The sequence below is a fragment of the Nyctibius grandis genome, chromosome 5 (genome assembly GCF_013368605.1).
Source record: "Nyctibius grandis isolate bNycGra1 chromosome 5, bNycGra1.pri, whole genome shotgun sequence".
Taxonomy (NCBI): domain Eukaryota; kingdom Metazoa; phylum Chordata; class Aves; order Nyctibiiformes; family Nyctibiidae; genus Nyctibius; species Nyctibius grandis.
Genome location: NC_090662.1, coordinates 23,761,989 through 23,783,231, shown reverse-complemented (window position 1 = coordinate 23,783,231; position 21,243 = coordinate 23,761,989). Strand labels below are relative to the sequence as shown.

The 21,243-nt window shown below is 41.5% G+C and overlaps 1 protein-coding gene across 1 annotated transcript in view; it reads left to right on the top strand.

The window, feature by feature from the left end:
* Positions 1–21,243, top strand: part of IL17REL (interleukin 17 receptor E like) — a 54,601-nt gene that overhangs the window by 6,732 nt on the left and 26,626 nt on the right. Inside the window, exon 2 of the mRNA XM_068402219.1 lies at positions 16,787–16,814. Within this exon, the coding sequence (XP_068258320.1) occupies positions 16,787–16,814 (28 nt within the window). The remainder of the gene's footprint in view (positions 1–16,786; positions 16,815–21,243) is intronic.

Genomic DNA, 21,243 nt, shown 5'->3' with positions numbered 1-21,243 from the left:
ATCTGTGTTACCATTCAGTCTGCCTTTGTAGTTTATTTTCTCTTCCACTTAGGGGGGAAAAAAACACATACGCTTTTTAGGCGAATGTGTGACATAGGTGTTTTTCAGTGAGTAAGGGCTGTCATTAAAAATGAGACATAGGGTGAAGCAACATATGAAGGTACTGAACACTGATGGATTTATTAAGCTGAGGCCATGCCCAGGAATTATTGCTGCCTCTGGGGACAACAGCGTGATCAGGAGAGCCAGGTGAAACAATGCTGCTGTTGTAAAGTTGGTTGAATCCTGCCTCTTTGGAAGCCTTTCTTTTGGACCTCTGCCTCCTTTCATTGGACTGTGCTAACTTTAGCAACTACAGTACATGGAAAATACACAAGATAAAGCCAAAGTATTTGATTATTCCATAGTCTGGTTTTTTTTTTTCCTTTTTTTCATGCCCTAAAACCCCCCCAAAATTATGAGTTAACAGTAAAAAGAGAAATAGACTATGTAATGACTTTTCGAGTAATTATTTTTTATTTTGTATTTTATGATTTATTCTTCCATAGAATTTCCAAATTTACTCATAACTAGCTTCTATATCAGTTATCTCACACTGCAAATGTTTCAGCTGGAATGTACAGTATAGCTATTTTCAGTAGGGCTTTTCTACATGGCAAATTTTGAATGTTTTTTAATTTTTCATGTTCTTACACTCTTTCAGGGAAAGGTGTTTTTGGCTTTTGTTGGTCTTGATAGGAGAGGAAAGGCATGTATGCAGGGATTGTGGTATAAGATTTGTGATTGACTTTCAGATGCCATAATAATACAAATATGAATAGTTAGGAAATAATCCTCTCTCCAAAATTTTCAAGTATACAGCTGTAAAAAAAAGTTTTTCACCTACGTGTACTAAGATTTTCCTCATTTTGCTGGGGCTAGAGTGTTTCTGTAACTGAAGCAAGCACAATTAGAGCTAGTAGGCATCTTTATCATTAAGTCTTTAATGGAAGCAGTTCCTTGACTGTTACTGTGGCACCAGGAAGGAATGCAGTGGCCTCTCAGGATTGCCATCCGAGACTACTCTACCACTGCTTCTAGCATGGCCTGAGGGATCATTTGTACGGCCTTACATCCTTACACAACAACATAACAAGCTAAGGATAGAATAAAAGCAAAGTCAACATTTAAAAATATTTTTCAGCAGGAAGAGCTATAATCAGGGGTAGTTCCAAGTTTATTTAAGTTTGAGATTTTTCTCTGTTTAAGAAGACGGATAAACACAATTTTTATGGGAGCTACAAAACCCAGAAACATGTGCTCCTGCTTTTCTCTCCATGGCTTTGAAGGGTGTCTCAGCCCTGACACATGGCCTCCAAAGTCTTGAAACTGTTATAAGAAATTATTGCCAAGTGTGCTTTGTTGTTCTAAATTTTAGTATGACACTGTGATCCATACTGGTAGAGTTGGGATTAGCAAGTTCATTTTTGTTTTTCAAGCCCCTCTGCCACCAACATTTCAGGATAGTATCGGTGCAACATTCACTGATTCTATGACCCTGGTCCTTTCCTATGGTTCCAGGTTGTTAAATACAGATTAAATGGAGATCATGAGAAAGCATTAGTGACTTGTCAGGGCAGTATGAGAAACCTGCATGCTCAGCATGTTGCTGCCTCAAGTTAGGCAAGGGAAAAAATTAAGCACTGGGTTCGTCTGAACTCCACTCTCTAGAGCCCAGGCACCTGAGTTATGAGCCAGAGTTTGACGTTCTCTCTTCAGAGTAGCTGCTGAGAGCCACTCTTCCAAAGTTTCAGTTTCTGTTTTTTTTTTCTGATGACTGCTTAAAATAAAATGTAAATGGCCTTTGAAGTAGGAAACAGATGTCCCATTTGAATGTTGAAAGACTCAACTTTAAAAATTACACTGCATTTTGCCTGTCCTTCTTTCAGGCCATCATCCTTTCTACACAATATCACTGCTTTGACATGAGGCCTGGGAAGCCCTCTTATTTACTGGGCACCATGGCAAACAGACAACTTAGGGTTAGAACTGCTTCAGGTTAAGGAGGATGTTGAACCTCTCTGTCCCTTGAGGTAGGGACTTGAAAGCTGGAGTATAAAAGCTGGAACATGCCTGTATTCTGCTTTTCTCTTCTAATATTTCCAGTTCGAAAGAAGCTAGGCTTGAGCTTTGTTAGTTTGACCTCTGTTATTATTAAATCTCCTCCAGCCACCTGCTACACTGGAGGAGGTGGGTGTCTCACAAGTGAGTGTATGTTATCCCAAAGAGCTTTGGCACGAGCTAGGTGTTATTCCAGCTTCAGTCTGGTCATGAACTACATGCATCCAGGGAGCTTTCAGATCAGAAAGGGGGGTGCCTAATAAGCTTACATGTCTCTAGTGTTAGGTGTCAATTAATAGCGCATTATGGATCACAGTGTTCGGCTGATATTACCACAATTTGCTTAAATCATGTTTCAGGTACATAAATTCTTTTTTAGATTTGGCTGACTTAATCTTATTTTGCAAATAACTGCAAACTTTGGCTTCATTTCACTACCAGTAATAATGCAAAATCTACACAGAGAAATTGCCTTACTTGGAAATGATGTGACACTTTTCTCATGGGCAAAGCTGAAGTTTGTATAGGCGAAAAATTTTTCCCCACTTGGGTCAGAATCAAAGTTCATTCAAATCAGTGGGAAGAGTTTCATTCATCTACAGTCCTCCACAATTTGTGAATGTGAGCAGGATGGCATGTGAAAGAGCTTTAAACTAGATTTGAAGGGGGAAAGGGATAAAACCAGGCTCGCTAGAGATAAGCCTGGGGGCAGCATGCCAATGTTTGTGGGACGGTGTGCTAGCGAGGTCCTTTGGTCTGCTGTCTCAGTGGAGGTAGAGGATGGAGATCCATGTGGCAGCAAACACGCAAGTGTTATTGATGTATTAGAAACCATGTAAGTGCCTGAGAATGATCATGTAGGAATTAGAGCTTCACACTTCAAAAAGGTGGTGGGATCAGTAGCCCAACTGAAGTGCATCTACATCAATGCACACAGCATGGGCAACAAACAGAAGGAGCTGGAAGCCATTGTGCAGCAGGAAAACTGTGATATAGTTGCAATCACAGAAACATGGTGGGATGACTCGCACAACTGGAGTGCTGCAATGAGTGGCTATAAACTCTTCAGAAGGGACAGGCAAAGAAGGAGAGGCGGTGGGGTTGGCCCTGTATGTTAGGGAGTGTTTTGATTGTCTAGAGCTTGATGATGGTAATGATGATAGGGTCGAGTGTTTATGGGTAAGAATCAGAGGGAAGACAACAAGTCAGATGTCATGGTTGGAGTCTGTTGTAGACCACCCAACCAGGATGAAGAGGCGGATGAAATATTCTATAAGCAGCTGGGAGAAGTCTCACGATCAGTAGCCCTTATTCTCGTGGGGGACTTTAACTTACCAGATGTCTGCTGGAAATACAATACAGTAGAGAGGAAACAGTCTCGGAGGTTCCTGGAGTGTGTGGGAGATAGCTTCCTGACACAGTTGATGAGTGAGCCAACTAGGGAAGGTGCCCTGCTGGAGCTGTTGTTTGAAAACAGAGAAGGACTTGTGGGTGACGTGATGGTTGGAGGCCGTCTTAGGCATAGCAATCATGAAATGATAAGAGTTTTCGATTCTTGGAGTAGTGAGGAGAGGAGTCAACTGAACTGCTACCTTGGACTTCCGGAGGGTAGACTTTGGCCTGTTTAGGAGCCTGGTTGACAGTGTCCCTTGGGAGGCAGTCCTGAAGGGCAAAGGAGCCTAGGAAGGCTGGACACTCTTCAAGAAGGAAATCTTAAAGGCGCAGGAGCAGGCCGTCCCCATGTGCCAGAAGACGAGCCGGTGGGGAAGAAGACCGGCCTGGCTGAACAGAGAGCCTTGGCTGGAACTTGGGAAAAAAAGGAGAGTTTATGAGCTTTGGAAGAAGGGGCAGGCCACTCAGGAGGACTACAAGCATGTTGTGAGGCTATGCAGGGAAAAAATTAGAAGGGCCAAAGCCCAGCTAGAACTTAATCTGCTACTGCTGTAAAAGACAATTAAAAATGTTTCTGTAAATACATTGGCAACAAGAGGAGGGCTAAGGAAGATCTCCATCCTTTATTGGTTGGAGGGCGAAGCATAGTGACAAAGGATGAGGAAAAGGCTGAGATGCTTAATGCCTACTTTGCCTCAGTCTTTAACTGTAAGACCAGTTGTCCAGCCCTCTGAGCTGGAAGACAGGAAAGGGGAACAGAATGAAGTCCCTATAATCTAAGGGGAAATGATTAGCGACCTGCTACACCACTTAGACACAGAAGTCTATGGGGCTGGATGGGATCCCCCCAAGGGTACTGAGGGACTGTGGTGGGTTAACCCTGGCTGGATGCACATGGGTAGGGGCAATCCCAAGCACAAATACAGCCTGGGCGGAGAATGGATTGAGAGCAGCCCTGAGGAGAAGGACTTGGGGGTGATGGTTGATGAGAAGCTCAACATGAGCTGGCAATGTGCACTTGCAGCCCAGAAAGCCAACTGTATCCTGGGTTGTATCAAAAGAAGCGTGGCCAGAAGGTCGAGGGAGGTAATTCTGCCCCTTTATTCCGCTCTCGTGAGACCCCACCTGGAGTACTGTGTCCAGATCTGGGGCCCCCAACATAAGAAGGACATGGAGCTGCTGGAGTGAGTCCAGAGAAGGGCCATGAAGATGATCAGAGGGCTGGAGCACCTCTCCTATGAAGACAGGCTGAGACAGTTGGGCTTGTTCAGCTTGGAGAAGAGAAGGCTCCAGGGAGACCTTATAGCAGCCTTCCAGTACCTGAAGGGGGCCTACAGGAAAGCAGGAGAGGGGCTTTTTACAAGGGCAAGTAGTGATAGGACGAGGGGTAATGGTGTTAAACTGAAAGAGGGTAGATTTAGATTAGATATGAGGAAGAAATTCTTGACTGTGAGGATGGTGAGACACTGGAACAGGTTGCCCAGAGAAGTTGTGGCTGCTCCCTCCCTGGCAGTGTTCAAGGCCAGGTTGGATGTGCCTTTGTGCAACTTTGTCTACTGAAAGTTGTCCCTGCCCATGGCAGGGGGGTTGGAAGTAGATGACGCTTTAAGGTCCAATGCAAATTGTTCTGTGATTCTGTGGTTCTATGCCAGGTGCCCACCAAAGCTGTTCTGTCACTCCCCTCCTCAGCTGGGCAGGGGAGGCAAAATATAATGGAAGGCTTGTGGGTCAAGATAAGGACAGGGGGCGATCACTCAGCAATTCATGTCATGGGCACAACAGACTCAATTTGGGGAAAATTAATTTAATTTATTACCAATCAAATCAGAGTAGGATAATGAGAAACAAAAACTAAATCTTAAAACACCTTCTCCCCCACCCCTCCCTTCTTCCTAGGCTTAACTTTACTCCCTATTTCTCTACCTTCTCCTCCGAGTGGCGCAGGGGGACGGGGAATGGGTGTTTGGTCAGTTCATCACATGTTGTCTCTTCTATTCCTTCCTCCTCAGAGGGAGGACTCCTTGCACACTTTCCCTGCTCCAGAGTGTGGTCCCTCCCACGGGACGAAGTCCTCCGTGAACTTCTCCAACTTGAGTCCTTCCCATGGGCTGCACTTCTTCACAAACTGCTCAAGCCTGGGTCCTTTCCATGCGGTGCAGTCCTTCAGGAACAGACTGCTCCAGTGTGGGTCCCCACGGGGTCACAAGTCCTAACAGCAAACCTGCTCCAGTGTGAGCTCCTCTCTCCATGGGTTCACGGGTCCTGCCAGGAGCCTGCTCCAGCGTTGGCTTCCCATAGGGTCACAGCCTCCTTCGGGCATCCACCTGCTCTGGTGTGGGGTCCTCCATGGGCTGCAGGTGGATATCTGCTCCACCGTTAACCTCCATGGGCTGCAGGGGCACAGCCTGCCTCACCATGGTCTACACCATGGGCTGTAGGGGAATCTCTGCTCCGGTGCCTGGAGCACCTCCTCCTCCTCCTTCTTCATTGACCTTGGTGTCTGCAGACCTGTTGCTCTCACATATTCTCACTCCTCTCTCTGGCTGCAGGTACCCTCACGTTTTTTCCCCCTTCTTATATATGTTATCCCAGAGTCACTACCACTGTCACTGATTGGCTCAGCCTTGGCCAGGAGCGGGTCTGTCTTGGAGCCAGCTGTCATTGGCTCTGTCAGGCATGGGGGAAGCTTCTAGCAGCTTCTCACAGAAGCCACCCCAGTAGCCCTGCCCTTGCTACCAAAAACTTGCCACGCAAACCCAATACAGGGAGATAGAGGACGCGCTCACCAAGCCGCTTTCCATCAGTAAAGCCTTTGACACCATCTCCCGGAGCATTCTCCTGGAGAAGCTGACTGCTCATGGCTTGGATGGGCGTACGCTTCACTGGGTAAAAAACTGTCTGGATGGCCGGGCCCAAAGAGTTGTGATGAATGGAGTTAAATTCAGTTGGTGGCCAGTCACAAGTGTTGTTCCCCAGGGGTCTGTATTGAGGCCAGTTCTGTTTAATATCCTTATCAATGATCTGGACAAGGGGATAGAGTGCACCCTCAGTAGGTTTGCAGATGACACCAAGTTGGGTGGGAGTGTTGATCTGCTTGAAGCTAGGAAGGCTCTGCAGAGGGATCTGGACAGGCTGGATCGATGGTCAGAGGCCAACTGTACGAGGTTCAACAAGTCCAAGTGTCAGGTCCTGCACTTGGGTCACAACAACCCCATGCACCGCTACAGGCTTGGGGAAGAGTAGCTGGAAAGCTGCCTGGTGGAAAAGGACCTGGGGGTGTTGATCAACAGCTGAATATGAGCCAGCAGTGTGCCCAGGTGGCCAAGAAGGCCAACAGCATCCTGGCTTGTATCAGAAATAGTGTGGCCACGAGGACTAGGGAAGTGATCATCCCCCTGTACTTGGCACTGGTGAGGCCGCACCTTGAATACTGTGTTCAGTTTTGGGCCCCTCACTACAAGAAAGACATTGAGGTTCTGGGACAAGTCCAAAGAAGGGCAATGAAGCTGGTGAAGGGTCTAGAGCACAAGTCTTATGAGGAGCAGCTGAGGGAACTGGGGTTGTTTAGCCTGAAGGAGGCCGAGGGGAGACCTTATCACTCTCTAAAACTACCTGAAATGAGGTTGTAGCAAGGTGGGTGTTGGTCTCTTCTCCCAAGTAACAAGTGATAGAATGAGAGGAAACTGCCTCAAGTTGTGTCAGAGAAGGTTTAGATTGGATATCAGGAAAAAATTCTTAACCACAAGGGTTGTCAAGCATTGGAACAGGCTGCCCAGGGAGTGGGCAGGGATGATGGAGTCACCATCCCTGGAGTTATTTAAAAGACATGTAGGCATGGTGCTTAGGGCCATGGTTTAGTGGTGGACTTGGCAATGCTAGGGTAATGGTTGGACTTGATGATCTTAAAGGTCCTTTCCAACCTAAATGATTCTATGATTCTACCATGTATAAAGATCACAGTGTGCAGCAGAGCACTGTTCTGCTCCTGGGACTGACTCTAAGCATAAGCAAAATGAGTAGTTGCCTAGAGCAAAACAGTGAGGGCTTCACTGTGTGTACTAGAGCACTGTAAAGCCAGGCTTGCAACATATGTTCCCTCTTTTGCTAAGCAATAGTGTTAGGATATATGAGAAGACAGTAACTGGAACAGAAAAAGATCTTCAGGCCAAAAGAAAAATGAGTATTTCCAAAAGTAATAATCACTGCCTCCAGCAGCAGCAAGAGGAGCAATTCTATCCTGAAGAGTCTCTTCTCATAATCTTCACTTCAATTCTTGCTTTTTTTCCCCCCCTTTTCCTTTTCTGTGGCAGTCTCATGGTCCACTGGTTCCAGTCACTTCTGAGGCTGCAAGTCTCAGTGCTGTCAGTGCTGCTGAGGGATCTTGACTAAGTTTTTCTTGTAACTTCTTCTGTGCTTCAGAGATCATTATACCATCCTAACTTCAAAGCATGAGATACTCATGGCTGTCTGGAGAGTTTACAGAATCTATGTCCTCCATTTTTTCAAGAAATGGCCAAAGAAATGGCTGACTTGATCTGATGTTGGTGACAGTACTGCTTCTAGCAGGAGGCTGGACTTGGCAACCTCTAGAGACCCATTCCGCCTAAATCTTTGATTCCATTTTATCATTCTCTGTATGAGATCTCCAGTCGTTCATTGAAATAACCATTAATGCTGTGTTAGAATGTCTCTGTCTCATTGTTAGACTGGAAGTGCTGATTTGGTAGATTAGTTGTCCTTTCACGTAGCTGAGTGGTCTGAAATTTTTGACAATCTATGTATGGGATGGTGCTGATTTATACCAGCTGAGGGTATGGCATTCAAAGTGCATTTTAATTTTACTTTGTCTATTGTACACAATTCTGTTTTGTTAACAACTTGTATTAATATTTTAGGAAACATGACATCAAAATGATTGACAATTTTATTTTATTTTATTTTTTTTTTTATTTCTTAAAAAAAAAGCAAGAGCATGCTGTTGCTTCAAGCAAATTCTGCTTCTAGTCCTGGAATTGAAGCATACAATAGAACAGGCAGCTTTTATTTCAGACTGTCATAGCTCCCTTTGGTCCAATAAATTTAAAAGCAAGTGGTTTCTATGTACGCCTTCTTTGTATCACAGCATTATTTTTACATACAATTCACTTAAAAAAAATACAAGGGGGGAATATTCTTCCCAGTTGTGAAACCTCAAAGCAATATTGTTTTGACTGGACATTCACTTATTGGATAAATGGATGTCACTGCAAAGAGTTCCCAGAAATATAATTATGGTGCTGCCAACTATTTCACATGTTCTGCTCTGTAAAAGGGATACAGCCATGCAGCCACAGCAATGGTCAGAAGATGTTATATGCCACATGCAGTCCAGCTAAAGTATGGGATAGGTCAGTTAAAATATGGGAACAGGATTCCTCTGCGTCGATACAGTGCAGGAGGAAGTACCTACTGACTTGAAGATGGAAATCTCTGTTATACCTGAATAGTAGCAGGTAAACAGAAGGACAAAAATCCAAGGGGCCTGAGGGTCTTGTGTTAGTCATGTGCTTCTGCTAGACTGCTAGACTGTAATGGAAGTGTTGGCCTTGTGACAAACAGCAGGTTTGAAGACCAGGGTCCATACATTTGCATATACATGTGAGATGGCAAATGGTGCAGGAAACAAAAATTGGTAAAAGGCTGTGCTTTAGACCACTGTGAAGCCTTACTGAAGATTGTCCAATAATCTTCAATGAACCCAATAATCTATTCTCTCTTTGTTCATTGTCAGTTCACTGTTAAGTTGAGAGCACATCAACATGGCTTTAACACAGTTCAGCTCTCATCCAAAAAGTATGTGACCTCGTTAACACTGTACTGAGCCAGAGCTTAATGTCCCACTTCTCAGTAGCACTCTTCCTCTCAGGTTCAGCACTGCGCTAATGTGATGGGATTATTTTTGTTCAGCTTGGAACGCATGCAGAGAGGCTTGGAGCTGGATAATGCACAGGCATGACTCAGATGTTTTGTTTTTAGCATTCTGTAAAAAAATCTAGCAACATCCAGACGGTCTTGTAGAAGCAGCAGTTCAAAGTAGTCCAAAATAATGCTTTGCCATAAGTTCAGGTGCCTATTTCTTTTCTGCATGGATAACAGTCTAAATGTTTCCTTCTACGATTGCTTAGCTGATCCCATTGCACACTGTTCACGTGTATCTGATTACTACATTGTCAGTAAAAGTTGAAGAACAACCTTGTGGTTTGCCAAAAATTAAAAAGGATCATCAGTAAGATAGTTTTACCTTGGCAATGAAAGTAATTACATATCACATCAAAACAAATACAGATTCTCCTTTTGAGAAAAGGTCTTCTGGGGACATTGTATCAGCAGTACTAACTATGAATTTTTAACAGTTCTAAATTTTCATATTATGTGTATTACTGATTATAATTCCTCTGGTTCTCACTAAATATAACCACAATTTTATTCAATTGCCAAGTGTATTCTGTAGGCCTATTATTTTTTCTTCTCACTCATTTCCAATAACATGCTTTTTTGTATAAGTACTTGACCTTGATATAGTTAAGACTTTTTTTAGTGGGACAGGAATCATTATATTATTTCTGTGCTTTCTCTTACTATAAAGAATTCTGTTTCCTTGTGTTTGGTAAGATAAATACAGGGGTGACCTTTATAAGAATAGAATGAGAAAAGTCCTGTGAGGTTCCAATCCCCACCAGCATCAAGAACATGTAAAGTGCAAAGCCATTATCTCCATCACCTATGAAAACAGCTCTGGAAAAAGCTAAAGCATACTCAGTTGTTTCCATTTGTGAAGTTCTCCCTAGATATTTTCTGGGGCTGAATGTCTCTATGAAAGAAATTACAGTGATTTGTTGATAGTCTGAGGAGCTTATAATACAGCTCTGAATCCTCTCTGTTTCCATCCAAAGTTCTTAAATTGTATAGATCCATAGCACATTGACTGTGGCTATCCACTGCTCAAAGACCTTTTTCTTTATGGAGGTGGTTGAGATCACATTAGCATTGTCAGGTTTTTCACTAGAGGCCATGAGAAATCATTTAGGACTTTTATGGCCCAGCATCTGTAGGCTCTTTCCTCTGTGAATTGAATGGGGTGAGCAGATGGAGAAAAGAAGGCTGCTGGTGGATTGCCTGCACTGAAAGGGGTAAGTAGCTCCCTCTCTGTATTGGAGGATAACTACTGATTTGACATGGTTGTGGTGCTCCCAGTTGAGACAAAGAATATTCCCACTTCACAAGGCACCAAATAAACCCTAGTGGGAAACTCTTCAGAACTGTGTGTGGTTCTGGTCACTCCATTTGGAAAGATGCATTAAAGTAGAAATAGCTGCTGAGAAGGGTGATGGTAAGAAGGAAAGCCTGTTTTATTAGAGAGGAATAAAAGAGCCTGGCTTTTATAGGCTTGCAAAAAAACTGAGAAAAGGTATATTACTGGCTGTAGCTAAGTGGAAAGTAAATTCCAGAGTGGAAAGCATCTATTTAAGTGAAAAGATAATGGGCACAATCAGAAGTCAACACAAGCTAACCATTATCCTGTTTACGTTAGAAATTAAAGATTTAGTGCTATCAGAGAACAGGGCTTTGGTCCAATAGCCTTGGCTATTGGAGCAGTACACATGAAAGCCTGACTGATTTTAAAATGAAGCTTCACTAGTTTTTGAAAGGAATTAGATGATTTGGCACCTGTGGTTATCAGGAGACTAGACCCAGTGATCTGGGAGATCCTTTCTAATTGTGTGCAGAAGAAGATGGATTTGTGCAGAGCATTCCCTCTCAACTGGAAATCAAAAAGAACATGATTAGATTGATCATTTTTATCAGGCTTTTGGCTACAATTTGTGCATCGGTTATTGCAAGACCACACCACATTAAGACAATACTTTCCCTGTGTTGTAAGACTATGTACAGTCCCATGCTTGCTTTTAATGGTGGTCAAAGAACAGAAATTGCTGGAATAGAGGGAAACATCAGAAGATGATCATGTTCCTTTTTCTCTGCCCTCTCTGACAGTTGAACCTAAAGTAGGAAAGTAGGTAATAGCTTTGCTACTGAGGATCTTTCAAAAGGGGGGGAAGACTGTTCACTGTACATTCACTGACTTTAATGTAGGCATCTTAATGAATGAATGTTAAGTGTCTGACAACCTAGTCCCAATTAAAGAATACATTTTAAGACATTTTCAGGCGTATTATTATTCCTTATGGAATCGAGGAAAAGCTGCCACCAACTCTTCTATGAACGAGGTACAACAGAGCTAACAGGTAGACTGTGAAACCAAATTTGCCTCAGACTCTTTCCTGCATGACAGGACATTCAGGGAAGAATTTCCACACTTCGGCACTTGATTCAGTGCCTGGAGATATGAGAGGAAATGGGAAGCAGGTCTAATCTTTGTTTCTTGGCAGTTTTAATTCATGGAAATATTCTCTGTGCCCCCAAATCCAGGTCTTCCTCTGCTGATCTCACTTTCTTCTCTACAGTCTTTAAACAAAACAATGTGATATTACAATTGGCTTAGATTGAGGAGAAGTTGCTGTGCTAGCTAAAAAGTTGGCACCACACCTTCTATTCAGAATGCTGCACGTTGGTGGTGTCTGTTCAGATAACCTCTAGCTACAGTTGAGTAATACCACAAATGGGGAAAACCCTAGAGAAATAGGAAAATCCCTAACTGTTTATGCATTGTGTAAGTATATTTTGCTTAGGCTCTTTGCCAAAGCAGATATGAGTCAAAGATACTCTCTGTATAGGAGTAAAATGTACTATCATGTGCAGGATCTTATTTTTGCATAAAAAACACCCACAGCGTTTGTGAAAGGGGAAGAAAATTTCCATTCTGGTTTTAGTGTGTTATGTTTTTCTATTGCATTCATCTCTGAAAATTCCTGAAAACAAAAGATATAGAAAGTGGGAGGGGAACTTGGTTAATTTATTTGAGTTCTTCTTTGAGACAAATGGCCTCTTTTGACTATTCTGCAAAATGAATATAAAAGAAAATACCACCCCATTTGGCATTGTACAATAAAAGGAAACACTTATTAAAAAAAGGGAATTGAGCTATGACCAAATGCTCGCTGTAACTGGCAAGTGTTTGTGCAAATGTTTGATTATTTATGTAAACCTTCCCAACAGCTCCTCACCCAGAACAAAACCAAGTGCTCAAGAATGACAAAACATCTCCCTACCCTAACAAAAATCACTGACAGATATGTTTCTTTTTCCCCATGGAGAAGATGAGAAAAGAAAAGAAATGCAAGATGGTACTGGAAAGTGCTCAGATGGTAGGATTCATTTGAGCAATAGTGGAAAACAAGATTTAATTAGGATAGACTAGAAGATATAGGAGGATTTCTGCATTGTCCCACAGCCCCACAGAAGTGGGTGGGTTTTTTTCATGTTTATAACTTAAGATAATTTATTTACATATGATTTGCATTTTTAAGGTGTCATAACAGAGACTCCAAAGCACTGGCCTTCTTCAAGTAAAAGGCTGAATCCTCTGGGTTTTGTGAGATTTTTATTGTTTATTTCAATGGGATCTTGATTTTTTTCTAATGTATTTTTACACCATGATTGTAACCAGAAAGAATGGTTAGAGAAGTTTAAAAATTATGTTCTAAGAAATTTTGACTGGCAATTGGGAACTTTCTCAAGCCACCTAACCAAAATATTTTCAATAGTCTGGCTGCAGAATGGGAAGTTAAAAATCCAGAAGTAATTTGCTAAATTATCAACCACACGAGATATTAATTTCTTCCAGTAAGCAGTAGCTCAGCATTTACTTGATCCAACAGTTAGATTTTCTCACCATGAAACTAGCTCACTAACTCATTCGCTCACTGTTTTTCAGTCATTTTCTATTTTTGTCTATTCTACTGCCTAAGGCCATGGAGAACCTCAAGTAAAGAAACTGGATTCAAATTGTCCTTCTGCATGCTCCTGCAGGGTTTGATTAGAAATAATTCAAAATTAGGACTTTGAAACAGCAGTTAAAATTCCAGTGCATTTTTATATGAGCTGGCATGTTCCACTTTTATTGGTTTAGAGTTGCACTGAATTATTCAGAAAGCTATAGTCTTCTCCTTTCTATTGATGAATCTGCATTGGGAGAATCAGCAAACTACCAATGAAGCTTTTTTTGGGGGGGGGGCGGGGCAGAAATAATTCATAAATGACAAACATTTCTATGAACACGTTGCAACAGAAATGAGGTCACATCAGTTACATTTTTAAATCCTTCAGGGGGATTTGAGGAATTTATGAAACCACTGAAATACAAGTACCCCAGTTATAGAACAGTTATGTAAAGAAGTTTGATTTCCTATAGATTTCCTTTGAGTGTTGATGTAGTATTGTCTAAGAAGCAGCCAAAGTAATATCTTTAACAATGTCACAAAAAATTTTTATAATCTTCAGTCTGTGAAAGTATATGACCATCTCTGTCTTATTATAAAAATTGGTTTAAAATACGACCTTTTATGCATCTACACTTTTATGAGTCATAGTGACAAACTGCCAATTGTAAAATATGACAACTTATCTCCAGAAGTTATTACTAAAAATAAAAGTGCCAAACGGACAAAGTAATGAGAACTAATACAGGTTAGATACTGGTGACTGCTTTTCTAAAGGCCTTCTTCACACGATAACCAGGCGATCAAGCCCAGTCAGCATGGGTTTATGAAAGGCAGGTCCTGCATGACTAACCTCATCTCCTCCTATGACAAGGTGACCTGCTTATTGGATGAGGGAAAGGCTGTGGATGTTGTCTACCTAGACTTCAGTAAAGCCTTTGACACCATCTCCCGGAGCATTCTCCTGGAGAAGCTGACTGCTCATGGCTTGGATGGGCGTACGCTTCACTGGGTAAAAAACTGTCTGGATGGCCGGGCCCAAAGAGTTGTGATGAATGGAGTTAAATTCAGTTGGTGGCCAGTCACAAGTGTTGTTCCCCAGGGGTCTGTATTGAGGCCAGTTCTGTTTAATATCCTTATCAATGATCTGGACAAGGGGATAGAGTGCACCCTCAGTAGGTTTGCAGATGACACCAAGTTGGGTGGGAGTGTTGATCTGCTTGAAGCTAGGAAGGCTCTGCAGAGGGATCTGGACAGGCTGGATCGATGGTCAGAGGCCAACTGTACGAGGTTCAACAAGTCCAAGTGTCAGGTCCTGCACTTGGGTCACAACAACCCCATGCACCGCTACAGGCTTGGGGAAGAGTAGCTGGAAAGCTGCCTGGTGGAAAAGGACCTGGGGGTGTTGATCAACAGCTGAATATGAGCCAGCAGTGTGCCCAGGTGGCCAAGAAGGCCAACAGCATCCTGGCTTGTATCAGAAATAGTGTGGCCAGCAGGATAGGGAAGTGATCATCCCCCTGTACTTGGCACTGGTGGGGCATCACCTTGAATACTGTGTTCAGTTTTGGGCCCCTCACTACAGAAAGACATTGAGGTGCTGGAACAAGTCCAAAGAAGGGCAATGAAGCTGGTGAAGGGTCTAGAGCACAAGTCTTATGAGGAGCAGCTGAGGGAACTGGGGTTGTTTAGCCTGAAGGAGGCCGAGGGGAGACCTTATCACTCTCTAAAACTACCTGAAATGAGGTTGTAGCAAGGTGGGTGTTGGTCTCTTCTCCCAAGTAACAAGTGATAGAACGAGAGGAAACTGCCTCAAGTTGTGTCAGAGAAGGTTTAGATTGGTTATTAGGAAAAAATTCTTAACCACAAGGGTTGTCAAGTATTGGAACAGGCTGCCCAGGGAAGTGGTGAAGTCACCATCCCTGGAGGTATTTAAAAGATGTGTAGATGTGGTGCTTAGGGATACTGTTTAGTGGTTGACGTGGCAGAGTCCAATGGTTGGACTTGATGATCTTAAAGGTCCTTTCCAACCAAAACGATTCTATGATTATATGATTCTTTAAAAAAAAGCTTATCTAGCTAAAAGCTTAAAAGCAGTGATGAAGGACAGAAAACACAGTTCTCAGGTACTCTAGGCAGCTGCCACAGGGTAGCTAACATGCTGTCGTTTCTCACCTGCTGCAATAATATGATTATGCTTTACAGCTGTGTTTATGAAGAGGACAGAATTACCTGTGGATGAAAGCCTCATGGAAGACCAAGCAATAGTTATTTTATGATGTGCTAATGCTTACCCAGGCTGCAGCCTCTGTGTTTGTCTACAACTTGAAAACTTCCAAATGTCCACTGAGACACACTTGCTCGCTCTAAAACTTGCATATTGTTGGCTTATTGACAAGATCATAAAATGTTTTAAAAGGACTGAGAGATGCCAGTCCATTTGAGAGTAGAGGATGGTGCCTGCTTCTTTTGTGGGTGTGACAAAAGTCTCTCTGTGAATGAGACACTGATTTTAAAGGAAAGCCCAGGGGAACATATATGCCATATGCAAAGGAATACTGGTATAAGTGCTATGTCAGAAACTTGAATGCCAGAACAGCAGAAAACACTATTTGCTGGCTAAATAATAGCCTTTCTTTAGAATGTCATGCATAGTGGTCAAAATAAGATACTCTACAGAATTTTAGTGTGTAGTTAAGTGTTTATTTTACTGGGAAAATGGATGTAGTCTGTCGGAAAGATAGCTGGAAACTTGTTAAAATCTCAGGGTCAGGTTCACTTTTACAAAAGTGTTTCTCTTACAAAAACACTTTCCCACTTGAACATGGTACATACTGTGCCTGAGTAATTTCATTTGCAGGATTCTGAGCCAGATAGTTCTCAGAAATAAAAAGGCAAGTCCTATTTCTTAACTTCATTTGCAATTACTGTAATAATTCCTTCCATTTGCCTAGTGTGATCTTCTAAAAATCATATAATATTCAATAGTGTTTTAGATATCTTCCATTAAAAAATCGCTTGGTTTCTTTACCCTGCTATGAAGCAGTCCATTGTAAAGTTTGACAAAACAATAAATAAGGTATTGGTCAGTGTGAGTGGCAGTACCTGATAAAGTGATGTCTGTATTTGATGGAGCTGTTAAACTTGTTACAACAATTACACCTCAGTAGAAATACATGATAATAAGGATAATGCTGATCTTGTGTCCCCATATGTGTCAGGCTGTCATAGGCAGTAGTGATGTGCATTTTCACTGTATTTGAAAATCTTTTTTTTTAATCTTGAAACTGATTTCTGTTGTGGACTGTGAATATGTTTACTCGTTTAAGGTATGTTTATATTTGTGTACAATGATTAAGGATTATTTATTTTTATTGTTACCTAAGTTTTTGTAATATTTTTTTTTCTGTTTGCAGGGGATTCATTGTAAAAGCAAACCTTACAGTGAGTATACACCATTCACATTTTTGCTACATTTGTTTTTGAAAGATAAAGATAATTTGTTGCAGATAATAAATCCACTTTCCTGGTGACATCAGGTCACTGTCATTTGACGGGGTATTTACCACCACTTTCCTTGTACAAAACACTGGAAATTAGTAAGCTCTGATAAATAACAGGTTAATAATGATTGTGCATTATTGCTTTATAATTTTCCTTGCCATAGATTGTCATTGGGAGAATTTGCTTAGTCATTTCACATGTTTTTATTGCTTCTACTTATTATTATTGCCTACAGTAGTAATACAGTCTCTTGAATTACCTGAACCCTGAAGCCTCCATCAATCACTCCTCCAGTGCACACAGTCACTTGACAGGGAAGTACGAGGCAGCTGCCTTGCAGGCAGCCCCCTCTGAGAGGACAGTCCTAGCCGGAGGCCCAGCTCTGAGCGCTGCTTGTCTCCACGGTGCCTGGATCTGTGTGGCAGTGCATCCACGGACAGGGAGAAGCTGCAGCACTGAGCAGCAAGCGTGTGAGTTGCTGATGCTATGGTGTGGGGCATGAGCCGAACATCAGCTGCCACGAGTCTTACTCTGAAAACATGGCATTTATGGGGCATGTGTTGAGGTGAAGAGAAAGAAAACGGCTGTGGAAGTGATGCAATTAAAAGTCCCACCTGAAAAAGCCTCTAGACTTCTACCGGTGAGCAGAGTGAACCATCGGTGGCTGGTGCAAGGACTGTGAGTGAATCTTTTTAAGATTAGGCAGCTGAGCTGCTAGTTACACAAACTACATGGAAGAAATTGTAGAAGAGGAAACGGGGTGTTGACGTTTGCTCTGCCTAGCTGAAGCGTGCCTTCATGCCCTTGGGCAGCACAGGGTGAGGAAACCAAACCCTTCAACCCTGGTCTCAAAAGGAAGGACACCTGCAATACTGTTGGTTATGAGTTAAAATCTGTGCTGGCTATTACACAAATGCAGATCTAGATAGTGCAGACTCACTACATGTACCATGAGGTGGTGATTCATTCCACCCATCTTAGGACAAGGTGAATTATGTGCTGGAAGGGAGATGAGAGGGGTTCTCCCTCTCTGTTGACTGGCAGAGGTATTTAGATGATGCACATAAGCTTAAACCTAGATGTTTAGCTCTTAGCTGGATATAGACTTTGGGCACTGAAGAGTTTGTAAACTAAAGATCCTTATCTTTCAAGATGATATACATGAAACAGAGGTGGTTGTAGGTTTTCAGTGCTGCCTGAAAATGACTTATCAGCTATCTACAAGTAATATGTAGGATGACTCAGCTTTATAGGGGTGATGAAAAAACGTTTTTTTAGTCTTCATCCTAATTCACTTGTGCAACAGTGGGTGTATACTCATTTCCATACTTCCTTTTCTATAGATGTTCTTTTAATTATTTATTATTTACTTTAAATATTTATTATTTCCCTTCCTAGTTATTAATTACCTTAAAAGACCTTAACTCTATAATAGAGCACCTTTGCAGTAGTCACTGCTTTTAGCTGCAACAAAAAGATGTCTTATTTCCTAGAGTTTGCAGCTACCAGCTCAGTAGTATTTGGCAGCATAGCTTTGACTCTGCCTTCTCCCTCCTGCTCTTCTAGACTATTAGTAGTAGAAAAGGGCTACTGTAGTATTTGAAATTCACTGTAATATATCCACACATTGATATCAATATATCATTGATTTTAAAAAAGCCTTAGATTCTTAGAAAATGTGTTTGGCACAGTATATCACCATGTTGTCCATTATCCTTGAACGTTTGAAATACTTTCTGACTGTACAACTGTGAAATCCTTCTAATTTACTGTGCATTGAAATCTGTTGTGAAAGAGAGGCTGTCATCCTGAAATTTAATCAATTACATAATTGGTGTAAGTACTTTTAAGTCGCAAATTTTGGTATTTATTAACTGAAATGCACCATGTGGTTATCTTAGGAGAGCATATCTAGTTTGTTTATGAATTTTGTTGAATCATCATAATCACAGATGCAGCAGCTACTGTGGTAAATCATATGCAAATAGGTTTGAAATGCTACTGTAATTTATACTCATGGAATGCTGCTCCAGTGAAGCAATTTTAGCGTGCTTTAAATATGCTCACAGATTTAGCACTGTCAATATCCTAAGTAGCTCAGATTCTTACAGTTCTTGTAGGGAAGAAATATCAGACAAAAAACCAGTTAGGATTTTCTATAGGGTGTTGGCCTGGGTCTGTTATTGATGGGTTTTCTCTGCTTTTTTTTTTTTTTTCTGTTCTCCAATTTAATCTTCTTGCCTAAGCCTTCAAATTATCCATCTAATCATTTCTATTGCATATTCATTGCTCAGCTCTGGCTTCTATTATCCAAGTGTACATAAGGTGTGTTTTGCTGTCATGACAGTTCTGGGTTGATTGCTGCATCATCAGATAAAAAAAATAATCTGCTGTGGTTGAGCTGATGGCAAAGTACAAGGAAAGTGTCTACATGCTGAATAATAAGCCTTGGCTTCTTTATGGCTGGGCTTATACGTGTCCATAATTAAGGAATCTTCTATTACAGCAACAATCCCTCTCTCATGTAGGGCTAATTACAGTTTTAATTCATAAACATAAAATTTAGGCAAGATTTACTCAGCAGATGGTTTGTGTAGCAAGATGTATCTTTATGCCTTCTGGGGTATAGATCAAACTACTCGTGAGAAAAGGGAAGACGTGTATGTTCCAGAGGAAACTATATAAGGCGGGGATTAGAGGATGATAAGGTAAGAGTTTACTGAAGAATTAGTCAGAAATGAGTCTCATACTGTGATGGTTTATAGAATGAAAATTATTTTCTATCAGCTCTTCCTTGTATCATATATTTATTGTGATCCAAAACTAATATCCTCATGCATGATATCCATTTAAATTATTATTAGTGAGTTCTGCAGAATCTTTTGCAATTCTCAAAATGTATAATAAAATTAGTGGAAAAAATCCAAAGTGGAAGAGTCATTTCATTTTATCCAGTGTATTATTTATTTGTTCTCATTTTGAAGATAGAAACTGTGATCAAGGAAGACAGTGTCCCTGCTTATGGACAGATAGTAGTCCCTAAAACTGTGTTTGTGCATCTGCGTGATAAAGATCTAATGTCAGTAATGCACATAGGTATGACTTAGGATTCTCCTGAGATAGTTCCAGGCCTGTGACATCTGGTAATTCCATACCTCAGGCAGTAATACCTAAGGACCAAATTCAATTAAGTTATAACAATCTCTCCTAAAAATAAGTAGGGTCAAATAATATGGTCAAATTCATCCAAAGAGAATACTTTGTGAAGGACTGTCAGCTTTGACAATGTATATATATATATATATATATATACATTGCTCTTCCCTTAAATCATTTCTACGTAGACATGGGAATAGGCAAGATTAGGCCTCGATCAAGAAATGTACACCAACAACCAAGGAATTAAGCAGAAAGTGGATACCATTTGGTACCCACAACTGCATGTCATATGATGCAGTCAAGAAAATATCTTTTTGAGCAAAGAGTCAGAGCTAAAACTAATAATCACTTATCACATTATTAGTAATAACTATCAGGTAGTTCTGCAATATAATAACCTCCCAATTAACTGTGGGTGGATTGTTTGGGTGTTGTGCACTAACTCTCCATCCTGAGATACCTTCAGGATTGTTACACCACCCATTCTTGGAACAAGGAATGTAGTGTTCACATCTGGCTGCTGTGCACTGTACTTCTGAGGGCTGCCTCATCTCTGTGGAAACACGTTTACAAATTCTTCAAAAGTCAATGTACTCCACTGCTCTTAAAGCCTAATTTGCATATTCTGATTGATCTGTGTTTTTTATTTGGTTTGCACAAATTGTGTTCTCTCTTTGCCAATATTGCCTTGGATAATTGAGAGTTGACACTACTGTCAGCTGAGGTAAAGTGTACTTGTTTTTCCATTCTTTTCCACTTAGTTCATATCAGCATATCCTGCTGCCTCTAAAAGGTGCTTAATGGCACAAAACCAGGATAATGGAGTGGAGGTTCAGGTCTGAAGGGTTTGTCTTTTCTGACTTTTGATATATATCACACAGGATTTATTTCTCCTGATACCAAGTGTGAAGGCAGATTGATTCTGCCCTGACAGACTCAAGCCAAGGTAGCACATTTATGTCAGCCTGTCTTCATGTCCTGCATATATCAATATCCGATCCCTGACAATGGGCTTCAGCTGCAACTGGACACTGTGAAAATGACGATCTCATAATATAGAAAGAGGTCCTGTACAGGTTAATACACTTTCAGTCTTTAAATTTAGAGCACCTTCCTTCACTGGAGGGGTTGGAGGAGTAAAGAAGGGTAAGTTTGCCTTTCCTCGTCCTCCACATCCTGCCTTTTCTCTGTGAGAACTGTGGATGTGTCT